This window comes from Oncorhynchus masou, chromosome 24, assembly GCF_036934945.1.
Source record: "Oncorhynchus masou masou isolate Uvic2021 chromosome 24, UVic_Omas_1.1, whole genome shotgun sequence".
Taxonomy (NCBI): Eukaryota; Metazoa; Chordata; class Actinopteri; order Salmoniformes; family Salmonidae; genus Oncorhynchus; species Oncorhynchus masou.
In genome coordinates, this window is record NC_088235.1 from 67316375 (window position 1) to 67335400 (window position 19026).

Sequence of the window (19026 nt, forward strand, 5' to 3'; positions counted from 1 at the left end):
CTGAAATTGTTGCAACCCCTATTACATGTTCATCCTCTCTTTTGTATCGTCTGAGATTCCCAAAGATTGGAAAGCTGCCGCAGTCATTCCCCTCTTCAAAGGGGGTGACACTCTAGACTCAAACTGCTACATACTACATATCTATCCTACCCTGTCTTTCTCAGGTCTTCGAAAGCCAAGTCCACAGTGTTCCTATCATCTAGTTTAAACAGAACAAGTTTTTTTTACATCCTGAGTGTATATCAAACATTATTTAGACCTTGTTTATAGAAAAGTGGTTATTTCTGAATTTCAATGTTGCAACTTGTTGAAAATTGTCCACAGTGTTCCGATCATCTAGTTTAAACAGAACATTTTTTTAGATCCTGAGAGCATCAAACATGATTTAGACTTTGTTTATGGAAAAGTGGTTATTTATGTATTTCAATGTTGCAACTTGCCGAAAATTGTCCACAGTGTTCCTATCATCTAGTTTAAACGTAATGAGTTTTTTTTACATCCAGAGTGCATCGAACATGATTTAGACCTTGTTTATGGAAAAGTGGTTATTTATGTATAATATGTTATTTTGAAGTTTTGATGCGCAACTGTTCGTGATCAGAAGTCCTTTTTGGTGCATTTCACCTGAAGCTGTTAGCATATGCTAATACAAAGACACACGAAATAAAACCAAACGTAATATTAGGTAAGTATGACTCCTTCTACTACATTCTGATTGAAGACCATCAAAGGTAAGGGAATATTTATGTTGTAATTTTGTATTTCTGTTGACTCCAACATAGCAGAGAAATATTGCTTATGTCTGAATGCCGCCTCAGAATATTGCCTAGTGAACGAATTCTGTAACATTAAAAATAAATGTAACACAGCGGTTGCATTAAGAAGCAGTGTATCTTTCTAACTATATGGAGAACATGTATATTTAGTCAAAGTTTATGTTGTGTATTGCTGTTATCTGGCGTTATCTGGCGGAGTTATTTATAATTTCTCCGGACATTTCTGTAGCATTTTTTGAACATGGCTCAATGTAAACGGAGATTTATGGATATAAATGGCATATTATTGAAAAAAACATGTCCTATTACTGTCATCTGATGAAGATTTTCAAAAGGTTAGTGAATAATTTTTCTTTTAATCCTGCGTTTGTGATTGTGCTTTTTGCTTGACAATGTGGCTACATATTGTATGTGGTTTGATATACATATGTGCTATGTTTTCGTCGTAAAACATTTTAGAAATCTGACACGCTGGGTAGATGAACAAGGTGTTTATCTTTCATTTGAGCTATTGGACTTGTTAATGTGTGGAGGTTAAATATTTCTAAGAATATTTTTGCATTCTGTGCGCCATCTTTTGAGTTGAGCTTGGGGGGGGGTGCCCTTGGGGAACGTGTACCATGAAGGCGTTAAGGTGTCTACAGCATTTTGACGTAGTTTCACACCTTTATGTTGAAGAATGAGCGTAAACGACTACATTGCGTAAGTGGCCAGCTCCTCAGCTGTGTAGCTCTCTGTGTAAAAGACAGAGGTAGTCATTTTTCCTCTCATTCCTACTGAAAAGCCAATTGTCCCAGTTGATACATTATCGAATAGATATTTGAAAAACACCTTGAGGATTGATTATAAAAAACATTTGCCATGTTTCTGTCTATAATTTGTTTCGCCGTTGTCGTGACCGCTATTTTCGGTGGATTTCTCAACATAACGTGACCAACAAACGGAGGTATTTTGGGTATAAAAATATTTATGGAATAAAAGGAACATTTGGACATTTGCTATCTAACTGGGAGTCTCGTGAGTGAAAACATCCGAAGACCATCAAAGGTAAACGGTTAATTTGATTGCTTTTCTGATTTTCGTGACCAAGATTCCTGATGCTAAATGTACATAATGCTAGGCTATCGATAAACTTACACAAACGCTTGGATTGCTTTCGCTGTAAAGCAGAATTTAAACATCTGAGACGACAGGTGGATTAACAAAAGGCTAAGCTGTGTTTTGCAATATTGCACTTGTGATTTCATGAATATGAATATATTTTAGTAATATTATTTGACTGTTGCGCTATGCTATTCAGCGGTTGCTGACGAAAATGATCCCGCGACAGGGATGGGTAGCATCAAGAAGTTAATGATGACCTATGGGGAACTATGGTGTTGAACGCTGAGCTGTAGTCAATGAATAGCATTCTCACATAGGTGTTCCTTTTGTCCAGATGTGAAAGGGCAGTGATGGATGCAATTAGAGATTGCATCATCTGTGGATCTGTTGTGTGGTATGGAAATTGGAGTGGGTCTAGGGTTTCTGGGATAATGGTGTTGATGTGAGCCATGACCAGCCTTTCAAAGCACACTTCATGGCTAAAGACGTGAGTGCTATGGGTCAGTAGTCATTTAGGCAGGTTAGTAACGTATGATTGCATAGCCAGATAAGACTTAATTTCTCCTCTCAGAGGAATAATGTATTGTTGGATGGTCATGGAATTGTGGAATATAAACCTAGGACACCAGATGACTGTAGTTTTATCAGTCATTTGTTCTTTATGAGTAGGTTCTACAGGGTAAGAATAACCTAAGAATAACCTAATTCTGACTCATTAGACAGATAAGCTAAGCCTAAGACACATCAGAAATGTCACCCTATTGCCCTAGAGTGCCCCACTTAGGGTGCCATTTCGAACACATTCCTAGTCATAGCCAATCATTTGTCAAAACAATCAGCTTAGAATTTCCTGTCTTGTACTGTCTAACAGTTTAAGGGAGGAGTGAGCTCCTGCAGGAGTCAAATTCCTGTGACAAAAAGGGGATGGGTAAGATAAAATCTAACAGGGCACACAAAAAGTTTTGAGGCATCTGTGGTTTGGCACTGAATGTCCAACAAGTAAAAAGTAGACTATTGTAAAGATTATCCAAGTTTCCAGACATCTTAATAACATCAGAGACAGTTATGGCAGGTAAATGAAATAACATTGTTTTGCATGGTTAGTCAAAACAAGACAATCTTGGCTACATGTTGTGGCATTTGTGGTTATGAAAATATATGCAATATTTTTCTGTATTTTTCTAATTTGAATACGCAATTTAAAACAAACCTAACTTTTAATAGTCTTCTCTTACCTCCCAGAGATCGGGCTACTTTTTTCAACATTCTGTTAAAAATCGTGCAACATTTCAACGTCCTGCTACTCATGCCAGGAATATAGTATATGCATATGATTCGTATGTGTGCATAGAAAACACTCTGAAGTTTCTAGAACTGGTTCAATGGTGTCTGTGACTATAACAGAACGAGTTCCGTGGTCAAAATCGCAAGGAAACCTGATCACAAAATCGACGGAGAAAAAATCAATCTGCCAGTCTATTTATTGTCTATTGGAAGGAAAAATACTTAAGGATGGGATTACAGTTCCTACAGCTTCCACACGCCAGTGTCGCCAGTGTTGTGATTTCGATGCAACTAAATCCTTGGTCATCTGAGTAATAGCCACATCCGGTCTTCAGGTCCACAGCTGTGAAAAATGAAACCGGAAAAGTGGGCTACGTTTTCCAAACTTGTGCCTATTGAATACAGATCACTCCGTGATCAATTTGATCGTTTATTAACGTTTACTAATACCTAAAGTTGTATTACAGAAGTAGTTTGAAGTGTTTTGTCAAAGTTTATAGGCAACTTTTTTAATTTAAAAAATTAACGTTGCGTTTAAAAACGGTGTTTTTCCTGGATCTGACGGTCTTCATAAATTGACATTTTGGGTATACAAGGACCGATTTAATCGGAAAAAAAGACCCAGTTGTGATGTTTATGGGACATATAGGAGTGCCAACAAAGAAGCTCGTCAAAGGTAATGAATGTTTTATATTTTATTTCTGCGTTTTGTGTAGCGCCGGCTACGCTAATTATTTTGTTTACGTCCCCTTATGGTATTTCGGGGTGTTGCATGCTATCAGATAATAGCTTCTCATGCTTTCGCCGAAAAGCATTTTACAAATCTGACTCGTTGGCTAGATTCACAACGAGTGTAGCTTGAATTGAGTACCCTGCATGTGAGTTTTAATGAACTTTTGAGTTTTAACGAGTGCTATTAGCATTTGGCGTAGCGCATTTGCATTTATTGTTGGCAAGGTGGGACGCTAGCGTGTCGGGTGGGCCAGAGAGGTTAAAGTCAACATTCTGATTCTTAGACAGGACATTTGCATGGGAACATCAATCTATTCTTGCAAAAATCCTTGCTTTTCTGTTGTTTGATCTCATTGGTCAATTGAGATATACTGCAATAGGTTCGACAGTCTATGGAGAGACATCTTATCTCAAAAGCTCTTTTCAGATGAAGAGACGGGGGCAGATATTTCTGTGAGTGCTATGCCTGGCACAGAGGTTCTCCTTGTCGCAATGAGGAATCGTCGCCAAAAACAGAAGTACCTGAAGTCTGAACCCAAAGCATTGGGGGTACATCATACTGAGCAAATGCATTAACGATCTATCTGAATTTCTGTCAGTGTCAAATCAAATCAAATTTATTTATATAGCCCTTCGTACATCAGCTGATATCTCAAACTGTACAGAAACCCAGCCTAAACCCCAAACAGCAAGCAATGCAGGTGTAGAAGTGTCCATTTTGAAAGTGCTGAACGAATCGTTCTACCTCGTTGCAAGCCGTTTGCTTGCACTTGCTTATACTTCGAGCTAAGTGTTAATGATATAAGAACAAATATGAGGAATTTACTGAACATACATGTAATCATTTTTGTGTGGTTCACAAGTCAAAACTCATGTCGGCATTCGTTATTATTATTGAACCAGAATGCAGTTGTTATCGAGTTACAAAAATCCACAAGGAGTCATTAGAAACTGTTTGTGGGCACCATTTGTCACCGTTATAGTGCAATTAATGTATTGTTTAGTGTTGTGTTGTGTAGTGTAGTGGCTTTGCTGGCATGCATCTAAAAAAATGGGGTTGAGTTTGCCCCATCAAGATTTACATGCTAAAATGGCCACTGCATGATGTAAACAACACTACCACTACCTATTCCCTCTGCTTCCTCATAGCAAGCGGTATCAGTGCATCAAGTTTGGCACCAAAAAGGATCTTGAACAGCTTCTATCCTCAAGCAATAAGACTGATAAATAGCTAACAAAATACCTACATGGACTATCTGAGATAACCTTGCATCCTTATTGACCGTTTATTGTTCATTTTTATGCACACTCATAGGGCCCTACATACTCACACACATACACTCTTGCCATCATCTTCTCACTCACACATAATATGCACATACTGTACATTTATACTGACTCCACACACGTACACCAACCCATATACAAGCTGCTGCTACTCTGTTATCTTATTTCCTGTTGCTTAGTCACCTTACCTCCTAAACTTCAGTATCTCCACACATAGTAAATATGGTATTGGAACTGACCATGTACAGTAGATGCCTTGATCTGAAGAGGCACTGAGTTAATCACAGTAAGGGAATACCCCCCTGAAATGGACAAAAATGAATGGGAAAACATTGGCATAGGGCAAACCATGTACACGATGGCCAATACCACCCAATTCGGCGTTGATTCATGCAAAATGTTTTTCAAATGCCATATGGCAATTGCCAGTTGTAACACTTCAAAAATCCAAAAGGTGGCGTGTGCGCTCCACCGTGGTTTTTCATATAGGAAATGGAACCCAAGTCAACATCCAAAAGCCAAATTTTGAAAAAAGGAATTTTTTGTCAAACACTTATCACCCCTTAAAAAAGTGCTTTCTGGACCGTTTTTCGAAATTCTTTCGCTTTTTTTGTCAATTACACATGTGTAAGAACTGTATGAATATACTTTTGTCCAATTTTATTATCATAATTATTTTTTTTAATTACTTGCGCATAAGGCATATTTTTTGTCCATTTGCAATATGATTTCATAGGAAGTCAAAAGTCAAAAGTCCAAAATTGCAAAATTTCATAAAAAACTTCACACACCCCTAAAAAAGTGCTTTCTGGACTGTTTTTCAAAATTCTTTCGAATTTTGTGTCAATTACACACGTATAAGAACTGTATCAACATACTTTAGTCATATTTTATTGTCATTATTTTTTATTATTTTTTTTTACTTGTGCATTAGGCATATGTTTTCTCCATTTGGAATATGATTTCATAGGAAGTCAAAAGTCAAAAATAGCTAAATTTTATAAAAAACTTCACACACCCTTAAAAAGTGCTTTCTGGACCGTTTTTCGAAATTCTTTCGAATTTTATGTCAATTACACACATATAAGAACTGTATCAACATACTTTAGTCATATTTTATTATCATAATTTTTTTTTGACTTGTGCATAAGGCATATGTTGTGGGGGCCAAATGTCATAAGAAATTTGACATGCTCAAAAATCCTGCAGAAATGCAAAATTGACTGGCCTGATGAACTCGGGATGGCCGGGCAGTGATTGTTGTTCCTTTCCATCACTCGTGGTGTTCATTTCATCATGTCAATTTGGTGATCTTTTCTCACTTTTGCAAAGTCACTGTGCATTTGCAATATGGTTCAATGGGCACTCACCATCACGAATTTGTCATGCTATAAAAATCGTGCAGGAATGCAAAATTGACTGGCCCGATGAACTCGGGATGGCAGGGCAGTGATTCTGGTACCTCTCCATCGCTCGTTAGGGTTGATTTCAGAATGTCACTTTTGGTGATGGTACCTCACTGTTTAAACATATTGCAAGAGTCACCAGCAAGTCACCGTCCATCAGTCAATTTGATATCATTCTGACACCAAACTGATACAAACTGACACCAAACCTACTTTTCCCAACTCGTTTAGTAGCCAAGTATCACATACTTCAGAGCTGGCCCAAAATTCACAACGCCTTCGGTTCAAACCATAAAAAAAACATAAAACACGTAGTTACGTTCTAGCTGTGGGTCCATTTCTTGTGTTATGTGTAGGCCTAGCTGAGGCGACCCCGAATCCCAAGTTTCGGCTCGATAGGTCATTTGGTGTCCGAGCAAAACCCTAATTGGTGCTGAAAATCCACTTTTTTCCATGACTTGCTACGGGGTCCTTGAATAAGCTATCGGACAGAAACGTTGGGTTCTGTCTCTATGGGCCGAGATGGTCACAATGCACCTAGTCCTGTGACTCTGAGACATTTCTAAATGTCGACATTTTCGTGATGCAAAAATGAATTGAAGTCAGTGGGTGTGTGAGAGCTTTTCTTTGACATCTGTTGGGAGAAATGACTGATTTTACAGTTCAGGAGGGTTGCCTAATCACACATATGAAGTTTAAAAGATCTGACCTTTTTAACCCTTGGAAACAGCCACTATGACACCTTTTAAGGCACTTCCTGTTGGCACAGGAAGCTATAAATACATCCATATCCTGATTGGGGTATGCCTTTACAGAATCCTGAGTTTTAAGTCTTTACGTTAAGAACTGAGTTATTTACGGAGGGTTTAGTGAGTGTGTGTTATTTCAGAAAATCATAGAAAATCACAGAAATCTCGCAGAGCTCCGCAGCACACTTTAAAAATATTCGTATGAGCACCCTGCAACTGGATCTGTAACTGTTGAAAAAAAACACCTATATTTGAACATCACCAATCTGTCATTGTACGATTTCTCTTAAATGACGATAGATAAATGGCTGATTTTATTTTTATTGACACCGGAGGCTCCTTGACTTTGACGTGAAGTGAAAAAATAATTTCTCTATTTTCATTTTGGACCTTTAATCCCAGAAAAATGGCCATAACTCAAAAACCGTTGAGGCCTAGACGCCATCTTGTTCGGGGCCAACTGCCCATTATGCCAAACCTATGCTCACCAAGTTTTGGCTTCGAAATGTTTTCAGTTTTCGAGATAAGGCCCCGTCGTGATTCGTGATGTTTTGTCAAATTGCAATGTGATTGCTTATGCCCTCTTGTGGGATTTTCCGGGATAGCGGAAAAATGACCAAAATTAGATTATTTTATAAAACGAAAACCGAATGTCCGACAAAGTTCATTTGATGACTTCCCGGTAGGTCTGGCCCTGCCGCTCGGCCCGACGCCGTCCCCAAATTTTACAAATGTTTTCGGACGTCTAGTAAGGGACCTTACATTTGCAATATGCACTTTCTCACTAACCATACAACAAATGTCGAAATGTTCCCTTAAGGTATGTGAATCCTCTGAGAGGAAGAGGAACCAAATTCTTAGGGTGAGACATGGGCTACTAACAGCTTACTACACAACATACACTTGGTAATAGCTATAGTATACATGCGTATCTCCCTGGCATTTACATTATTTATGCAGCACCATACAAAATATATTTTTGGACTCACCATTGTTGTGCTGTGCTCACTTTAACAGGAAGGTGGCACTGCGGTCCTTGTTGTGGGCAAACTTTGTCATCAAATTCTGTCATTCTTTGAATGAAGTAAGGCTAGATTGACAGCATGGCCAATGTATTCAACCGTTTTCTGGCCTATGGTCTTGCATGTGAATGTTTATCCTTTAAGCTTGGAAATTAGACCCTTTCAGACAGATGTTTTAAATCCTTAAACCCAGACTAGGACCACACACCCTCTCCTCTCCAGGCAAGAAAGCAAAATAGTGATTGCTTTGCGACGCAGTTAGCCACTGATTCCTTTCAAACCACTCATTGTTGAATTTGCGATTTCCGACATGTTGTGTGACATTTATGTCCAATGCCGGATGAGCAACAATACATTTTATCTGTAATTTCTCTTCACATGAGAAGGATTGAAAAGGATTTGCCAGTAGATTGTCTATATGATTCATCATGATGACTGCTTGCCGAGCTAGCTAATTTGTCATACTTTCAAAATCTTAGCTAACGTTCACATGATCAGTCCAATTTAAGCTATGGTAGATATAACATGTTTTGACGTCATTTTATCTGTGTGCCGTCTTGGACGGGCACTTCTACTGTAAATCTATGTCAGCACCCAAGGTGGCTTGAACTGCCTAGCTCTCCCTGTATACTCTGCGATGACGTAGTGTCCCCATGAGTGACAGAACACTGAGCCAAACACGGTGCAACTAGAGGAGATTACCAACGTCTACGCTCTGTGCTTTCGCTGGGTGCCCCTCCACCACATAAAGCACTGAGCTAGGCTGAAACACCTGTATTTTGGAGCTGCCTTACTCAAGAAAGAGACCATGTTTGTATGCAGCTTTATTAACTCAAGGATTTGGAAATTGAACTAAGTTTTGGCTCTCTTTTTGAGCGGATGAATATAGGTTGTAATCTCCTTGATCAATGATCTCATTGATCAATGTCTTAACCAAATATTACCCAATTATCCATGTTAAAATTACATGGTGTGCAAAGTGTGGAGTGCTTGGACATCATCATTAATCTTCATGAAGGTCACGTACGGAGAGGAAAATTCTAATTAAGGCAGAGGGGGAACCACCCATGAGGCACAAATCAAATGGCCACTAAAACATTTGAATATGTGTGTTAATTGGAACAGCAACAGCAAGGGTATCTTCAATCACCTGGGGTGTGTCCATTAGGGCACAAATGCCATGGAAAATGAAAATGAGCATTTCTCATTGGAAAAGTCCAGGTAGTTCCTTCCTATTTCAGTTCGTTCTCTTCCATTTGGAGCTTAATGAACACGACCCTGCAATCCGCAATAGACCGCTTCCTTGTACAAAGGTATTTAAGTCAAGCGTTCAGCATTGTGATATTTAAACACAGGAGGGCAGCAGTGAGCAAAGACACACCACTCATGTATACTGTAGTTTATCTGTATGATGCACATCAGACTCGCTCACCATCCATGTGACTGGAGAGCCTAGACACCTGGAACAATCTGAGCATTACTACAATCTGAGCATTACTCTTTGTGAGCAGATAAGACTACAGTAGCTGCAGTATGCTACACCTTAGTTTTTACAGGAGCAAAGGGGAGATTTGAAATGCAGAGGGTTCCCAACACAAGCCTACCAAATGAATGATGAAGTACACTAAAATACAAAAATAAGGACTTTGAAAGATTTTTTGTTGAGAGGCTTACTGAAATATAAAAAGTGCTTTGCTGAAAACAGGTAGTATAACTGCCACCCTTTTTAAATCGGCTGAATTAGCAAAACCAGGGGTGTATTCACTAGGAACCAAAACAAAGATAAAGCTAAATAGAATGGAAGCAAACGGAATGAAACAGGGAGGGACCTAACTCAATTAGTTCTTTAGAAAGCATTTTTTTCTTTTAAAAACATTTTACTACCATGATTGTCAGGTGAGACAAAGAGAGAGTCATTCAAAGCAATGCTTAATTTTAGAGTTGCGCTTATGACGTGCACTTTGGGGTGGTACCCACCTTTCTCCATCAATGAGAGAAGATCAGAGAAGATGGCGCCATAAACATTGTTGGATTTCATGGCCAATAAAATGTGTAAAATTCTATTTAATTCAATAACGGAGCATATTCTAAATTCCAAAGTTCCACCTGCAACTATCAATGGGAGTTTAGAAGACACCATTGCCTTCCAAGTCTACAATTAGGAAGTATTCCAAAGTAAAGGTTGGTTGAAAAATAAACTTAGATGGATTGAACATCCCAAGCCATAACTGTTAAAGGGAGGAAAATCCATTGCATTATAAAGGATGCCTTCTTTTTATCTTCAACACAGTAAAAAAAGAACGGCATTCAAAAGTTACTTGAAAATATTTAGGAAGCAAACTTAGGGTGTCTTTATTGTCATACAACAATTTGTAAAATAGATATAGAATCGTTGATGTACTGACTGTATTTGTATGTCGTGTTAACAGATTACCTAGTTATCTTCGTGGTCAGCAGGATTTCAATCCGCTAGTACTTGATGCTACTTTCTTACTTCTTGATTTGGATGGCCCTGGTGTAAAATAAATTCCTTTCCTTTAAATTTCCATGTCAAAGCACCTATGAGCACCAACATGTGAAGTTCATGTCAAATTAGGTGTGAAATGAAAGCTAAGAGTCAATATTTCTTTTGAAATTAAGGCATCTATCCATTTTCCAACTATCTTCCATCCTAAATATGTGAAATTAGGCTTTAATTTCGAGTCAAACAGATACAAAATGGGTCTTGTAAAATGTTTACAAGAACAAGTTTTAAAAGATATTTCCAATACATCAAAACACAATCATGTTGAAGTAATGACCCCAGCCAAGTAATATTAACACTTAAATATAGTTTAGGATAATTTCTTTTGCATTGGTAAATTTAAGAAACATTGCATTCTGTCTTGAAATTCTGTTACCAAAAACCCACCCACTGGGCACAAGTCATTTCAATGTGGATATGTTGGTCATATTTAGTTGATACATTGATACACGAGATTACAACCTACTTTCACCCACTCAAAAAAAGAGTCAGAAGTTTGTTAAATTCCCAATGTGTTATCACTATGCTTTCAACCATCTAAACCACAACCAAATTCCAATGGAAAACCGATGTTATATTTTTGGCTTAGTTGTCACTTATATTTGTTATCACTGCGCTTTTAACCATTTTAAAAACACAACAAAGTTCAAATAGGAATAAATGTCAGATATTTTGTTTATTTAAACAACAACTTAATGTGTTAGCACTGCTTCATCTAATAGCATAACCAAATTACCTGGATTGCAGTTGGGATTAAAGTACATGGTGCAAGTGATCATTGAAAATTAAAGCATTTCTGAAAATTCCCGAAAATCTGCGACCTTTGCATGCTATCTTGAAAATGCATGCTTTCTATGATATTGTTACCGTAACCTCAAAATGTGGCCATGATATGTTACTAATTTTAAGGTTGAATAAAAATGTTTACATTAGTTTGTAAGATACAAAGGTAATATTGAGTTTGGTTGTATTTGATTGACAACTCAACCAAATATCAACATTTAAAGTAGATCTACTGCTTGGATAGTTGCATTATTTTTGGTTGAGGTGGAGAAGTGAATCCAACATATAATTTGTGATCTTGTCGACAAGATAATAGGCTATTTACTGTACTGCAAAAGTGATATTGAATATTGTTTGCTTGCCAACCAAACATCAACATTTGAAGGAGATGTATTTTCTGCTTGGAAAGTTCTATCTTTACCACTGAGTGTGGCTTTAATTCCAGTTTGTCTACAAATAATAATAATTAATAATTGATATGTTGGATTCACGTCTCCATTTCAACCAATCATCTAAGTGGTGACTGTTAAATCAAATCAAACTTTAAATGCACTTTAAGTAGTTGGATTTGATCTAGTCCTATTCTTTAACTCATATTTTTGATTGAGATGGAGACGTGAATCCAACATATTTATTTTTAACTTGTAAATTCCATTTGAAATCAACCAAAGATCTAACGCTAGCCCTATATGTACTGTCTAATTTTTGTTTAATCATGGGCTGAATTGAAACAATAGCTGTTGATGGCTTCCCAAATGCTATATAGACCTAAATATCATCATTGATATTAAACCTACCCTTTGGAATTTTTGATTTTTGTCTTTAATTGCAACAGTGAAACCATTAAGTGGATAATTCTCAATCATTCTCACGATAGCACCTTGGTAATAGACAGTGACAAATATCAAAGCTCAGCAGCGCTGGGCTTGGTTAAAACTCTCAATGGGAGCCCAAAAGGGTAGCTGTAGATAGATTAACTTTCTAGCCTAAAGATTTTTCTTATAGTGCATATTAAGTTTAAGATCTTACGTTGTTTCAGAGGAACAAATTCAACATATTTTATACAAGGTTTGTCAATGTTGAAAATCGGTTACCGTGATGACAAACCGGTGGTTGAAATTTCACAAAACAGTTTTCAATGATTTCTTTTTTAAATCTAATGTATTTTCCACATAGATTCCACATCACAATGTGTTGACAAGTTACGTTGCAACAACGTTGATTTAGTTGGTGCCCAGTGGGGCCACTCAATGGAGAGAATTGTTGGCCTACATAAGTGGCGCACTATCACTGAATAAAGCCTCAGTCTCACCCCCATTCCATAGTTTATTTTCACCAGAAACTATATGTTTTCTCCATATACAAAAACTGTGAGGAGATTCGTTAGTGCCTGGATTTTTTTTTAAATCATTTTGAAGACAAAAAAGGTTACAAACAGAATTTACCTGCAGTTTGCATCCATTTCAAAATGTTACATAAATAAAATGAATATTTATAAATATCTATTTTATAAACATATAAATAGTTTTTAAAACATAAATACATTTATGCAGGAATGAAAGTACATGAATTTACAGCAGCAGCAACAATATACAACTTTTCGGTTTCACACCACTGTTATACATATGGGTTGGTTTTATCATTGTTGTCTCAGTCCTCGAAAATGCTGGTCATGGTGGCTTTTTATACCGAAAATCCACCACTTTTTAGGTATTTACCTCAGGCGAGGACCAACTGAATCCATGTTGTCGAACCCATCGTCTGAATGCTGTGCAGAGAGGGGAGAAGGAAAAAACATAGTTAGATGTCTTTGTCAAGTGAAAACTCTGGACGGGTGGTTCTGTTAAAAGAAAATGATGTAGATATGGACATGTTACCACAAAATAAAGGGGATCCGTGTCACCCTCACTAAAACAAGCTTTCTAACCAAAGTCTCACTGCACCACTCTGGTCTACTCACTCCAAACAAGCGCATGAAGTCCGGCCTTTGCCTCTTACACAATACTGAATTTTCCACCTAATACTCCTCTCCTCACCCACTTCTCACTTTAGTTGGGAAAGGGAGGAAGAGAGGTGTCTGCCCAAGAAACACACACACTTAGTCACATATGAACAGTATATGAGTCAGGACAAAGGAAGATGCCACAACAGCCCCTCCCCATCAGGATTTCACTGTTAGCAAAAAGGGTTTCCTTGAACAAAGGCACTTAGGGTGCCGTGTGTGTGTCTGTGTGTGTCCATCCATCTACAAAGAGAGGAACCTGCTTTCTCTCTTTCTCTCCCTCACACACATAGAGACTGGACAGTGACTTCATCACGTACACACAATGCATTATGCTTTATCAATGGCCTAAAACTGACATCTACATGTCCTCATTGTCTTCACATCCGTCCCATTGACTTCAGCCAACAGCTATGATTACTTATGGTGATGTACTGCAATGAGTATGGCCAATTCATTTGGATTACTTCCCATGAACTTCAAACATTTCAAGAGGGGCTTCCTGATCTCATTCTATGGGGTTTTGTCCTGCAGTCAGCATAATGTTATGATAGAGCATCAATGGGACACGCTGTTCTTCCCTAAACTGCTCTCACACTGTCCCACATAAATGCATAAGCAGAGTGCATATAGATGGACACGACTGCTTGGGAATTGATTCATGACTTCAATCAAGAAGCAGATGCATTTGTAAGTTAATTTATATCCTTCTTTTAAATGCAGTCTCAATAAGATTTGCTTGTAGTAGTCAGTAGGCCTAAACCAAAAGGATTAGGCTATAGGATTTCCGCTTCACTGAAGGTTGAGGTAACCCTAACATTGTTTCAATCACTGTTGGTCAGTTGCAACATGTTTCATAGTGACCCCACTGACCTCTCAGATCAGATTGACCTTTGGCCACTAACAGGCTCACAAGCGGCCACCTCATCACATTCACATTTGTGACTTGTTTCAGGAAACTAGGCGTATGTCGCACGTCACTACTTCACAGGCATTTGTGTATTTTTTTATCAGATTTTTTATTTTTCAGAAATACCTTCTGGAACATGTGAACTTTCATGTGCCTTAATAACAAATGTGTATTCCGTCCATAAATAAGAATAAAATTGTTAAATTACGAGCCTAGTTGGTTTAGCCAAGGAAAAAGACAGTATATTTCCTGCTAGCCACGATTGGCTGAGATAATGGATGGGCTGGATATGTAGGGAGATGAGATTGGATTGGTCTGCCATTTAGCATGCTTCTGTCTATAACGTGAGCTGTTCAGTATGTGTTGACAGTCCTCTCTACAGTCCCGTTTTTGAAAGATATAATGTTAGCCATCGAGAACTACAAAAGTTTTGATACTTTTTTTAACAACATTGATGGCCTGAATGTAGTAGGCACTCGACAGATCAATTGGAAAAAGTGATTGTTTACTTTGTGCACACGCCATGGTCAATGTGAACCAGAGTCACTTGACAAAATGCTGGCCTAAAAAAGATGTAACTACAAACAAAATGTAGTTAAATGGTTCCTGTCTGCTGTCTGCTGTGAAGCATTCGTAGCTACATGTTTAGATATACATTTTGGCAGAAAGTCATTTTTTTTGCAAGTTAAAGTGTACTGTTAGTTAACTAGCAAACGTTAGCTTGTGACTTTTGCTAGCTAGCGTTACGTGTATGATCTTTGTCGTAATATTATTTGAATCAGAATTCCATTTGCATTGCTTGTTATAGCCTAATGTTAGCTAGCTTACATTGAACCTAGTTTGTTAGCTTTAGCTACCTGCAGATTCATATTACAGCTATGACAATGTTTGTATTGGTAGTAGTACGAGTTGTGATGATGCCGGTTGATTGTAGCTACTAGCTAGCTAGCTAAACATGTCTAAACAAAAGACTCCACTTCGGCCAGATTATTACATGACCCAACAAATTAGCCAGCTGTGTCTGGGGGTGATTATGGCCATCTATTGTATTTCATGAACATGTATAACATGTCCAGACAACAGTGACCCATCTACTTAGCTAGATGTGGCCTGGGGGTAGTTATAGCATTTCCTTCACATGAATAATCAATTTAGACTAGTATGATGGTTAACTGTCATCTAATAATACAATATTTATACAATATTTTTATCTGGACACTTTCTGTTTTTGATATTTCTACTTTGCAAGTAACCACTTCACTGTACTGTACTGTTTACACCTTCTGTATCCTGTGCATGTGACACATCAACTTTATTTTATTTGACATAGTATGTGTTTTGTAGCAAATGCCTATGGAACTGTTCTTACATTAGGTTGTTTTCCCATGGTCGCCTTTTTGTCTCCCATCATAGGGTAGTGTTGATAGACGTTCTTCCTGATTTAATCCCAGGATGTGCAAATACTCATAGAGAAAAGGATATGCCGCGGGAGGTTAGGTTACTTACCGATACGTCTCGATGCGCCATCTCTAACAGCCCATGCCGCTAATAGTGCCTATCCTGTCCATTTTGTGTCCGAAGCAGCCACTCCGGGCCGCGGCCCCTTTCTTAGAGTTAGGTTTGTGTCTCCGTGCACTGGGCTGGTCGTTCAGCAAGCGCGCCCACATGCCCTTGGCACGAGTTTCCATGCGCAGGTCTCGCAGCAATCGTACCCTGGAGCGCAAGTTTTCCATCCTCCGCTCTCTTTCTTCAGATGCCAGGAACTCCGACAGCTCCTCCCCCAACAAACTTCTAAGAGACTGGGACACAGAAACAAGACACCCGCTTTAGATACTACATTCTTAATTTAAACGACTTGGGTAAGCACCTGTCAGCAGATAGCTCATCTGGGAATTTTTCTGATAAACGGCAATACATCTGTGCATTCGGGAAATCAATTGCCTACTTTGACAAGCAGTAAACTCCCTCTCTTGCAGTTTTCAACTGGTCCTATGAAAGTAATTATGTTAATTCCATATCAAACTTTACGCAATTATGCTACATCTAGTATAATGTTAGTGCTGCCTACACTTGATTCACGTCCGGAGACACCAAAAGACAGGTCAGAACTCGTTGTGTGGCACAGGAAGTTTGTTGCACCTAAATTGGGCTCATCAGGCTCGTGATAATGGCTGAAGTGGAATCAGTGGAATGTTATCAAATGCATCAAATGTGTTTGAGGCCATTCCATTTGCTCCAATCCAGCCATTACTATGAGCCGTCCTCCTCTCAGCAGCCTTCACTGTTAAATGTGTAGCTACTAGCTACTGAATAGAAATCCTATTAAATGCTGCAATTAATTGGCCCATCCTTCAAAACCAAATCCTCAATTTGGGTGTTATCATAGGCTACATTTGCACTTTAACACATGTGAAACGGTGTGTACATTGGTTGAATAAGGCGATGAACACTGGTCAGAAATAAGTCTCCTTCTCCTGGGGTTTCATGAATGCAGCGGAAAGACAGGTGCGCGTGCAGTGGGATATTAATTACTCACTGCTACATAGTGTTAGGACTATTCGTGCAAAGAATATTCAGTTCCTTGTGCTAGCATGACCAAACGTTTGAGAAAATATGTTTTCTGGTTTAAAATACGCAGCACAATGAAATGTATAATTGGTCGCCTTATACATCGATATTAGTTTTAAGAACCGCAAAAGCTCATTTGGTTAGACGTAAAGGCCCCTGTCTCCTCATATCCGATGTCCAGGCGAGTGCTTCTCAAGGCGAGCTTGGGTACCAGCATGAATATCAAAATGATGCTTGGAAGAAAGTAGTCTTTAGATTTGTGTAAAACAGTAGTATATCACTCCATATATCTCCCTGATAAACAAGCCTTTCCTTCTAGTAATAGCCTATGCAGACGTTGAGAACCATACAATAAAGGTAAAATAAAATAAATACAAAACCCATATCAACATGAGCAGTGTAATTGAAATGCAACAGTCGTCAGACTGAATACTAATACATTTAACAATATTATGAATATTAAAGCCCCCGCGTTAAAAAAGGAACAGTAGTCTATAGTTTATGATGAAGTAAAGCCATTGTAGCCTGCATGCCAAGATATACATTGCCAGTAGCCTATACACTTGCATTCATTGTTCATGTTCTTTGGGGAACCACCGTGTGGACAATATTAGAGTGATATTTTCGCATAATGCAAAATTGTTCTCCTAAGAATCAAAAATAACAAAGAACGCATTCCGCTCACAAATTGCAGCACGCACATCAATGAAGTGACCTCACCTTCTGTTGCGCCAGTGTCAGAGGCTTCGCCCCTGTCCTCACTGAAAGCAGAATGATCATAAGTCCACAAGCCACCAAATGCGAGATGTTCATTCTGACAAGTTTTGTAAAGGATTCCTCTGTGCAGGCTAAATGATATCGGTTGGTAACCAGTTGGTACTCTATGTCTCTCTGTCTGTCCTTACTCCAAGCTTTCCAAGTGCTACTCTAACTGTGAATTAGTACTCCCGACTTTATAGCCAGCCACTGGTGATGTCATGACCACCTGCATATTGGTCTTCCCTCCCTCCTGTAACTTGCCAATTTTGTTTTTTACCCGTACCTGCGGCTTGAGGAGCACATCATACTACATGATTAATTAAATGATACACATACTGGTCATTGTGGCTTAAATTAATGAGAATAATATAGATTACATTATTGTTATACCATGTGCCACTAGGATTGGTTTGAATCCAAAACAGTACTCAACTGATTTGAAAATGAGAAATTATATGTATTTCATAACTGTTGAAGTGTGACATTGGCAGACACATGAGACTATATAAAAATGCCAACCGCCCACCGCGATGAAATGAAGTTGGACAATGAGTTCCAAAGAAATCAAGACCTAACTTGTTAGATGCAACAGAGTTTGTGTGGAATGATTACCCACTCAGCATTACCATATTGTGGGGGAAAGTGTATCAAACACCATTCCAAAAGATGTGCTGTCATGGCAGGCCTTAATTATATAATTGTAAAACGAAAATAATTATTTTGTTTTTATTTATAATGATTTATTCGTCTTCCAGCTGTATAGAGTTGAACGCATACCCTATTCAGCCTATGCACCAACATACCCGCTAATTCCTGGGGAAATCATTAATAAGGTGTAACTTTAAAATATGAGCCCCCAAAACTTGAATTAAAAATATATACAACGGCTTTGATTTGCACTCTAAAATTTGCTGGGTTCAAAACAAACCAGCACTGGGTAAATAATGGACAGAACACACGTTGGATTATTTTTGACCTTTGGGTTATTGAGTTATAATCCACCGGGTTAGATCAGAAGACTAGAGGTGTGTCTTAGATTTGAAACAGTTATAGGCCTACGCTCAAAAGACCATGGTGATTTATCAAGCGTGTCAGATCCCACAAACATCATTGATGCCAC

At 38.3% G+C, this 19026-nt stretch overlaps 1 protein-coding gene across 1 annotated transcript; it reads right to left on the reverse strand.

Moving 5' to 3' along the window:
* Nucleotides 1-13050: 13050 nt before the first annotated feature.
* On the reverse strand, nt 13051-18042 carry LOC135511682 (C-type natriuretic peptide 4-like). Its single transcript, XM_064933164.1, has 3 exons — nt 17868-18042; nt 16086-16378; nt 13051-13435 (listed from the first exon to the last, which is right to left on the reverse strand). Exons 1-2 carry the CDS (start codon nt 17958-17960, stop codon nt 16109-16111), a joined length of 363 nt encoding a protein of 120 aa, XP_064789236.1. The 5' UTR covers nt 17961-18042; the 3' UTR covers nt 13051-13435; nt 16086-16108.
* Between the last annotated feature and the right edge of the window lie 984 nt (nt 18043-19026).